At 40.8% G+C, this 10,119-nt stretch overlaps 1 protein-coding gene and 1 long non-coding RNA gene across 2 annotated transcripts; both read left to right on the forward strand.

Annotated features, from left to right (window-relative positions):
* The first annotated feature begins 765 nt into the window (after positions 1-765).
* Positions 766-3,093, forward strand: LOC140354789 (uncharacterized). Its single transcript, XR_011925993.1, has 3 exons — positions 766-831; positions 1,007-1,057; positions 3,036-3,093. It is a non-coding gene; the product is annotated as an uncharacterized lncRNA (long non-coding RNA).
* A 7-nt stretch (positions 3,094-3,100) lies between these two features.
* Positions 3,101-7,664, forward strand: LOC140346455 (caspase-3-like). The gene is made up of 6 exons (XM_072432532.1): positions 3,101-3,156; positions 3,219-3,352; positions 3,445-3,573; positions 4,670-4,845; positions 6,179-6,302; positions 7,005-7,664. The coding sequence occupies exons 1-6, from the start codon at positions 3,101-3,103 to the stop codon at positions 7,229-7,231; spliced, it is 846 nt and encodes a 281-aa protein (XP_072288633.1). The 3' UTR covers positions 7,232-7,664.
* The last annotated feature ends 2,455 nt before the right edge of the window (positions 7,665-10,119 follow it).

Below are 10,119 nucleotides of genomic sequence, written 5' to 3' on the forward strand. Positions count from 1 at the left end.
GGACCGCCTCTGAAGTATGTAAAGTGTTTGTTTAAAAATGTGATATCTTAAAAATATCACGACGAGCACAGCGCGTCAGGGGCATCGGACGCTTTGGCAGAGGCATCCACAGCGTCTGACGCAGAAAAGTTGAGCTTTGTCCATCTTTTCTGGGTCGGACGTGGTGCACCAGCCAATCAGAGATGACGCTCCAGTGACGTGCTACGCACAACCCGGAAGAAGACACAAAACAAATCCTGCAACGATTTTTATCTAATACTTGCTTTGTTGTACTTTTAGTTTGATGCTAAACTGCACACCAGCAACATGGTGTGACCAGTCTTTAGTTTCCTTGATCCACACGGCAATAACACAAAGAGATTCAATACTGCTCAACACTCCACTTCAAGGCAGATGAATCAAACTGTTTTCTGATCAAAATTCATGACACGTAAAGGCCAGTTTGAACTTTGTACACTATAAAAAGTCATAAATATGTTCATCCACATTAGAACTCGGATGAACACAGAGCTTAAGGTTTGTGAAAGCATGACACAATAAAAGCAATCAAATAACAATCAGATATAATCTTTGAAGAGACGTGACTTGTAGAAACACCTGGAGCTGTTGCAGAATGTTCTTCCTTTGAAAATGACTTATATTCATTCTCTAGAACTGGCCCAGGTACATTTTTGACACGCTGCCAACCAATCAGCTTCACAGCTTCTCTATCAGAGAAAGGCTTCTTCTGATTGGTCCAAAGTGCAGACCTGGGCGGGATGTGGTAATATTCTTTCTCAGAGCGCGATCAAAGTCACTAAAGCCTTTCCACAACTCTGCATCACAATAAAGGTACTGTAAGTTTTATTATTAAGCAATGATCATGTGGATCCAGACATACTGTGACACTTCAGGAGCACGTGATGGCACTAAAGGCCATTTAATTACACTTTTTAGCTCCATGAATGTTCTATCTACTTCTAACACTATTCATCTATCTATTGAGTTCATTGTTTCACTTTTTCAGAATCATGGCAGATAAAGAACAAGTCATTGAGGACACAGTTGACACGGCAACGTAAGTATTGACCTGAACTAGAAGCAAAGCAATTTGAGAAGTTTGTTGTTTTATTGTGGTCTAAATTATGTCAGCCTAATAAACACAATAAAACTATAAGAAGGAAAGTAAGTAAAGTTTAAATTCCCTTGATTGTCTCTTTTAACAACACAGGTACACTTTGCCCTTAGTTCTTTATTCTTTTTAAACTAACTAGTTATTCTTACAACTGTCTAAAATGTGTTTAGTCGTCCTGGCAAACAGTTTGAGAAGAAAGTGAAAGTGTGTGAGCGCAAGAGCAGGGCCGGACCAGAGAAACTCAGGGGCCGGGGGGCCTCAGTCAAATGAGTAATAATGTGTATAATGCCCAGCCTTCAAAACCCCCCACACTTTTGTAACACTTTTGTAACACTTTTGTAACACTTTTGTAACACTTTTGTAACACGTTTGTAACACTTTTGAAGGTGCATGATGACACACGTGGTACTTGTAATATACTGCATGTACGTGGTACTTGTAATATACTGCATGTACGTGGTACTTGTAATATACTGCATGTACGTGGTACTTGTAATATACTGCATGTACGTGGTACTTGTAATATACTGCATGTACGTGGTACTTGTAATATACTGCATGTACGTGGTACTTGTAATATACTGCATGTACGTGGTACTTGTAATATACTGCATGTATGTGGTACTTGTAATATACTGCATGTACGTGGTACTTGTAATATACTGCATGTATGTGGTACTTGTAATATACAGCATGTATGTGGTACTTGTAATATACTGCATGTACGTGGTACTTGTAATATACTGCATGTATGTGGTACTTGTAATATACTGCAAGTACGTGGTACTTTTAATTTACTGCATGTACGTGGCATTTGTAATATATTGCATGTACGTGGTACTTGTAATATACTGCATGTACGTGGTACTTGTAATATACTGCATGTATGCACACAATTTTCAGCCAGTTAATATTTGTAATACGCGCTCTTTTTAAAGATCAAGGAAGATAAAGAAGAGGGGAGTTTGTTGACTCAGCAAAGTTTTGTATAGATTAGATCAGATTATATCTTTGTAATGGTCCACAATTGCTTTTTTAATCTTACACTGGACTTAAAATGTGCAATTTTGTCATTTTTTTGTCTTACTTACTCTGACCGCTGCACGAGCGCTCGGACCGCCACATGGCGCCCCCTGCAGAGCACAAAGGGGCTGACATTCTGTGCCATTGTAAAACCTGTCACTGCTGTGTCCAGTTCCTGTGTCAGAGTTTATAACTGAGCTGTGCCATTATTACTCAACATGTGTTTCTTGACAGAGGAAAGGACTTTGAACATTTTGTGGCGATTTATGGAGGAAATCCCAGTCAAATTAAATCTGGTTCAACGTTTGGGGGTTTCAGTTTAGGTTAGAGCTATAAAACTCCTCCTTCTGAAAATATGACATCATCAAGTTCTAGAACTGAGAAGAATCTCATATATTTGTTACAACAAACTCATCTACAGTCCCTTGAAACCACAAATCCAATCCAATCCACTTCATTCTTACAGCACATTTTATAAACTGAAATAAATCTTTAAAGGTGCAGTTTAGTCCAGTTTTTTTTGCAATGCCCTTCACACTCAAAGTGAGTCAAACTTTATGTGTATTCTTTAAGTTGCAGGTCTGTCTAGTATGTTCCCCAATTCCTATTTACTGGTAATATATTATTTCACTTTTTCAAGCAGGGTATTGTGCTCAGTTATGATTCTTTATGTCACAAGATAATCAAGGCACATAGAGAACCAAAAGTACAATACATTTGACCACCAGCTCAACCACTCACAGCCTATTGTGATTCAAAAAAACGTTTGATTCCTAAAGACTGTTTTCAGTTGCTGCCGGTTGGAAATTGAGTCCATATTTTACTCTTATTTGAAGCTTCAGAGCAGAGGTCACATAAAACACAGAAATACTCAATCTTATATTTGAATGTTTTTCAGGATCACCACAGAACTGAGCAGCAGAGACATGGTTGACTCGGCAACGTTTCCAATGTAAGAAGTGGATGAACTTTACAAGCACCAAAACCACTGCAGAAAATCCACAAAAGTGTAACCTCAAGTCCAATCAGTTAAAATCACTAATGTCATTTGTGTGTTTTACTTATAATCTTCTCGTTACAGTAAGGAAAACGCCCCGTCTTCACCTGTGACTGCGGAACTCCAGAACTCGGAGGATGAGTCGAGATACCGGACAGACTTCCCCAACGTGGGAGTCTGTGTGATCATCAACAACGAAACCTTCCACCCTCTCTCAGGTCAGCTCTATCTGCATCCCTTAGAGTTACTTATGGTCCTAAAGTAAATACAATATAGGACCAGCATTTAAAGTGTGCTCTTGGTGTTTAAGGATGGCGCAGTCGAACGGGCACCAATAAAGATGAAGAAGCTGCGAAGAAGACATTTGAGAGTCTGGGATACGAAGTCATTGTGCACAGGAACCTCACTAAGAAAGAGATGAAGCACGAGCTGCAGAAAGGTAACTTCATGCCCCCAAGGAACAGAGATGATTGTTTTGATTGCAATAGAACGTGAAAGATCTCATACAGAACCCAAAACAAATAAATGTACAAGCTTTAGACTTCAGTTACTAAAGGTGAGACACTGCGGATACAAAAGGCGATTTTAGATTGTTTGCAACACTTATAAGCGGCTATAACGTGCCACAACAGACTTTAGAGCACATTTGCATCTGCTCTTCCTCGTACACAAGCCCTCAAAGGCTCAACGCACGGACTGTGTGTCTGATCCCAAATACACACAATAAACACGCTCCAGAGTTCACAAACTCTGGAGAGTCCATCTTGTTTGGCTCCCGCTGATTTGTTTGGAGTCCTCAGCAGTCACAGAGCATTTAGATCAGAATCAGAATCAGAAAAGGTTTATTGTCATCGTCAATGAAGAGAATTCACAAACATAGGAACTTACTTTGGTGATTTGGTGCAACATAAAACAATGAACAATGATAAAAACAAAGATATTTAAATCTGCTATAGGATAAAAATAAAAATAGGCTTACTATGTACACAGTGCAGTGAGTGATGAACTGGAACCAATCACAGAGCAGCATTGTGGTTTGGGGGAAGTCCAAACAAACATGGCGGCGCTGACGGCCGTACTTGGTCCATATTCCTCCTGAAATAAGCCAATTTTGTTTTTCCAAAACGTACACACGACGCTTTGTACATTTGTGGAGGAGAAAGAGGACTGTGCTTTTCTGAACACTGCATTTAACACAATTTAGAATTTTCTGCTTCTTCCACTGTTTGACCAATCAACCTGAAGTATTTTTTAACGTCCTGGCGACTCTGAGCCTTTTCAGATTGATTCATGTGAAGAACTGAATTCAGAGACAAAGATCAATCTGGAGTGAACATTTATCTATACTAGGGAAAAACAAACTTTATTTTACAGCTTTACTGACAATACATAAGTGTCAAGTTCGGTGTAAAGTTTGATCTTTATGTTCCTAAGGGAAAAAGAGGGGAAAAATACACCTAAATGAATATGTTTAGAGCCACTCTGGGTTGTACCCTCTGACAAATGCTCTTTTCTTTGTACGTGATGTTTTTCAGTGTCTAATGAGGATCACAGTAAAAACGCGTCCTTCGCTTGTATGATTTTGACCCACGGAGACGAGGAAGGACTCTGTGGGACGGACAAAACAGTGCAACTTGAAGCCCTCACGAGATACTTTAAAGGAGAGCAAAGCAAGACCCTCATAGGAAAACCCAAACTCTTCTTCCTACAGGTCAGTTTGTCCTTTTTCCCTTTGGAGGTTCCACTGTGAATCCTCTGCTGGGTCTTGAGTCTTCTGCAGACTATAGTACCATGACAAAAAGGAGGCTTATATGGATGTAATACTTCTGACTGTCACAGAAATACAAAAGTGATCTGCATCTTCTCATGGATCTTACGGTTTAGGAATGAAAACAAGTAGCTTTTTTCAGAGACTGTAGGCCATAGGATGAAGTGTGGCCTTCTAAATGTAGAACGCATGTCTGACATTTCAATGCACAATGAAGTTTAGCAGAAACTAGATCAACACAATGAAATCAAACAAAGATGAGATCATACACACGTGTTTTTGCTGTCGTTATGAGGTCTGGAGCTTGTCGCCGCGGCAATTTCCAAAACCAGTGTTGGAAACCAGAAAAAAAGGAATTCTGTCCGCGCTCCACTTCTATCTTTGTGTTTAGACGCGTCCTAATTCAGCTTCTCATTAGACTAATTTCTCTGTGAATATGAGTCTGATTGTAATAAAACAGCATTTTGAAGTGTAACATACAGAGAACATGTCTGAGCAGTCTCATCTCAATTCAATTCAATTCAATTTATTTTTGTAAGGCCCTCAGTCGCCTCTGAGGGCCGAATGAACAATGTCTGTGGTGGCGAGGGAGTCAGACAATGTCTGTGGTGGCGAGGGTCCCAGGGTCCCAGGGTCCTCTGTCCTTAGACTCTCCTTCTCGGCCAGGAAAAACTACAAAAAAAACCTCTCTGGGAAAAAAGCGTAGAAACCTGGAGGAGTTCCAATGAAGGAGAGATCCGACTCTCACACACGGATCTCTGTGTGAGCTGATTTACCTGTGTCTGGCGCTGCTCCTGGGCTTGTACTGAGTGAGTGAGAGGGATTATTATTAGTCGTGCTGACTGTCTTAAAATGCATCATTTCTCAGGTGCAGATACGACATGTTGTCAACAGTTTAGAGCTTTTAAGTGCATTTTCAGACTGAATTAAAACCGTAGTCCAAACTACACAACCTTTTAAATGGACGCGAGGCAGATCAGAGGCTGTAGCTCCCAAATTGAGGGACCCGTAGTTTGGAGAAAACTGACTTCAACTTGCTCAAACCCGTTGTCTCTGCTCTCTTTTCTCAGCCTCACTCTATCTCTTATTTTGCTCGTAATAAACAGCTAATTTAATCCCGTCAGCAGTTTCAAAAGCAGATGGTCCCACTTTTGTCTCCAGTTCTTCAGAATCCTTTTCCTGGTAGAGTCGCTCTCCTCCTTTGTACAAGTCCACATGGTCCTCTGTTTGTACGCCATCTGCAGCATTATACATTGTTTTTTTTTCTGTTTGAAAGGCATGTCGTGGTGAAAAACTGGATGATGGAATGGACAGAGATATGGTGGATGCCACACCGCTGCCCATCACACAAAAAATCCCTGTGGAGGCGGACTTCCTGTACGCCTACGCCACAGCTCCAGGTAACACACTTTACCCATCCACTGCTCCCAACCCAGAGATTTCCAGGAAGAAGGATATGGATAAACTATAGAACTGATAACTAACCAAATCTCTCATCAAGGGTTATCATCTTCAAAGACTGGGTGAAAATACTGCTCAAATACTAATTAACTGCTCACCATGAACCATCATTTTTAGATATTTTCGGTCAGTGAGCAAAAACAAAGAGTCTTTCTAAAGAATAAGGTCTAAAGCCGTTAGAAGTGTGTGTGTGCTTCCCTGCCTGGATTTCCCCCTCCAGACCATCACTGAGACGACACCTGCTCAATGATGTCACAGCAGCATCACGCTCTCCACAGCTTCACCCGGTCCGTCACATGTGCTCGGGACGTCTGACTCCAGCGCATACTGAGGGGGGCCGTCCGACACTGATGAAACAAGGGTGGTGCAGTGGTGGAGGAGGGCAGCGCGAGTGGAACAGAAGTCGAGTAGTTTGAAGTTTTTGCTATTGCTCTATTTCTGCAAAGTCTTTGTATGTTGTAATGATGCAAAACCTGCTGATCATGTGGTTTAACCTTTAATTCATTTGACTCCATATCGAAATGGTAAATCTACTCTCAATTGCAAGATGGTGACCAGACTGATTAGCTTCATTTTCAATTTTGCATCATTATTTTCTTGGTCCTCAATGTCTAATCCCTCTGTCAATCCTTGTCTTGCAGGGCACTTCGCGTGGAGGAACGTGGATAATGGCTCCTGGTTCATTCAGTCTCTGTGTGAGATCCTGCCTAAACACAAAGACCTGGAGCTGATGCAGATCCTGACCAGAGTCAACAGGAAAGTGGCCTATGAATATGAGTCGTATTCCACTAATCCAAGGTCCAACGGCAAGAAGACAGTCCCCTGCATCACCTCCATGTTGACCAAAGACTTCTACTTCCCAAAATAGGCTTTATTGCACACATTAACATAAACACATTGTTATGCATTTTTATTTGATGGACTTTTACTAACCTACTAACCCTTTGAACCATGTTATCGATTCTCTCAAATTGTATTGGACCTAAACAATTTAAATATGTTTTACTGTGAACCGTTTCCAACCTAGCAAATGTCAATCAGATATTTTTCTCATTTATTTAATTGTTAAAGTTCTGCTTTAGATTCTGTTTAACCTTAGTTTAGACCATCGTCCTGATATAGACCTGGTTTAGTTTAGAGCTGAGGCTAAAGCCCATAATCACTTGGGTGGAGTTGTTCCTAAATAGTATTGTTACAAAAAAAAGCTGATTTTTATTCATGAATAAAGTGTGGGAAAAGAAAAGGTAAAATGTAATGTGAAATGAATGTGAAACTACTTTTTAATAAATATCTAAGACATCTATTTCTTGTGTTGCTCTTTGAACAAAAAACAGACCAAAACAACAAAAAAGAACAAACAAATGTAATGTAATATTAGTATGTCTCATGTTTTGATCTATGGTCAGCACTGGTCACCTTTCAGTTTTCTCTCAGTCTTCAGCATGAAGCCAGCTCATCCAGACTTTAGCCTGTTCTTACACCTGAGAAGAGCTCTTAAACACCAGTAATCCTGTGGAGCTCCAGTTTGTGTGTCTGCTGCAGATTTAGAACACTTTTTACCTGGCTCACCAGTGGTTAAAGGTGTTACTACTGGACCTGCCACACACCCTCACCTGGGATCTTCTGCCTCGGTCATTAAGCACCAGGATGCATGAGTATTCACTGCAGATGAAGAAACAGGGGCTTTTTCTTCTCTTTTGTGTTGTACTTTACAGAGTCCTGGCTCAGTGGACAGATCCCGGACTACAAGCTTCATCTGGAGGGTTTCCAGCTCCCCTGAGCAAACCGGCAAACCCACCACACATGTGATCTGCCCACACTGCCCTCCCGCTCTACTTTCTCTTCATACACCATGAGCATCAGGAGATACACATGACACAGACGCATCAACTCAACAAATATATGAGCTGCACCGATGTGGTTTAAGAGGGACAGTGTCAAGCAGAGGAAAGTTTGCCCGCTCACCAATGGCAGGTCAGAGGTTCAGCCATGCTCAGGCAAACAATCCATTCTGCAGACGCAGGAGACACAGAGGTACAGACAAAACTGTGCCATCTAGAGATTAAAAGCAGGTATTTAGAAAGATTTAATATTGCCACTACTGAGCTGGATGTACTTTCTACACAGAAACAGTCAGTGTTGGGAAAGTTCACTTTCTACATGAACTAGTTCAGTTCATAGTTCATAATTAAAAAAAAATTAACTAAGTTCACAGCTCCAAAAATGAACTAGTTCAGTTATTTTTTTCAATATTATGCAAGAATTGTTCTAAATTATTTCCACAGCCCAAATACAACCACAGGCAGCAATTGTTGTATTCGTTTAATGCTGAAAATATGTGTCAGATTTCATCTTCATATCCAATTTTGAATCCTTACACAGGATTTACATTCACATAGAAGGGACAGACTTCCCCCATTTGCTGCTGTTCAGTCCACACTAGCAGCAGTTGCAGTTGCAGTAGTAGTAGTAGTAGTAGTAGTAGTAGTAGTAGTAGTAGTAGTAGTAGTAGTAGTAGTAGTAGCAGTAGCAGTAGCAGTAGCAGTAGAAGTAGCAGTAGTAGTAGTAGTAGTAGTAGTAGTAGTAGCAGTAATAGTAGTAGTAATAGTAGTAGTAGCAGTAGTAGTAGCAGTAGAAGTAGCAGTAGTAGTAGTAGTAGTAGTAGTAGCAGTAATAGTAGTAGTAATAGTAGTAGTAGCAGTAGTAGTAGCAGTAGTAGTAGTAGTAGCAGTAGTAGTAGTAGTACTAGTAGTAGTACTAGCAGCAGTTGCAGTAGTAGTAGTAGTAGTAGTAGTAGCAGTAGCAGTAGCAGTAGCAGTAGCAGTAGCAGTAGTAGTAGTAGTAGTAGTAGTAGTAGTAGTAGTAGTAGTAGCAGTAATAGTAGTAGTAATAGTAGTAGTAGCAGTAGTAGTAGCAGTAGTAGTAGTAGTAGCAGTAGTAGTAGTAGTACTAGTAGTAGTACTAGCAGCAGTTGCAGTAGTAGTAGTAGCAGTAGTAGTAGTAGTAGTAGTAGTAGTAGTAGTAGCAGCAGTTGCAGCTTTCAGCCCCACATTATATTCTCTAAAACATGAGGGAAAACTTGCTGGGCAAAGTTTGCACAGAAATGTTAGATTGTTCCATCCTCACCGACCTCATCATCAAACTCACGTAACTGGTCGTAGCAGGGCGACTCCCGCAGCTCTGTTGACTTCACGTTGCAGTCGCGTCAATGCTGCTTTTTGTTTTGATGCGCATGCGCAGTGCGGTGCGACACGCGGAATCTCTCTCCGCAATTTATCGCCTCTACAACTGGAGCTCTCACACTTTCCAGACATCAGCTCTTTTTGGGCAACATAACGGAGTGTTTTTCTCCTGGAAGACTCTAGAAATCTGACACTTTATTGAACGATAATAAAAAGAACGAGTTTTGCCGTTCACAGACACCAGAATGAACGCGTTCACAGTTTTGTTCTTCAGCAGTAATACCGTTCGTTCAGTTCACGTTCACCAAAATTATGAACGCGCGTTCAGGTACAAAACACTCTTGGAAACAAGAGCTACAGGGGCTACTACTAACCACGAAGTTTCTCGTACAAGCCGTAATAGTAGTATTGTGATATAAGTATATAAGTCCTAAAATATAACTTCTGGAGCACATGATTATACACAGTTTTGGACTGTGTGTATTTGCTCCTGTCATTGGCCTGGTCCAAACACATGCTACACTGACATCTGATCATGGAGCTTTTCTTTCCACTTCTCACTTTTCTTTCCACT

The sequence above is a fragment of the Eucyclogobius newberryi genome, unplaced genomic scaffold (genome assembly GCF_026437365.1).
Source record: "Eucyclogobius newberryi isolate DKJ021-1_F unplaced genomic scaffold, fEucNew1.0.hap1 SCAF_11, whole genome shotgun sequence".
NCBI lineage: Eukaryota > Metazoa > Chordata > Actinopteri > Gobiiformes > Gobiidae > Eucyclogobius > Eucyclogobius newberryi.

Bases quoted from the DNA above. Each gene is read 5' to 3' on its own strand.
- LOC140346455 (XM_072432532.1), top strand. From the start codon at position 3,101: ATGAACTTTACAAGCACCAAAACCACTGCAGAAAATCCACAAAAGTGT. The intron at 3,574-4,669 runs GTAACTTCATGC...GATGTTTTTCAG, and splicing joins GAAGCACGAGCTGCAGAAAG to TGTCTAATGAGGATCACAGT. The intron at 6,303-7,004 runs GTAACACACTTT...CTTGTCTTGCAG, and splicing joins CGCCTACGCCACAGCTCCAG to GGCACTTCGCGTGGAGGAAC.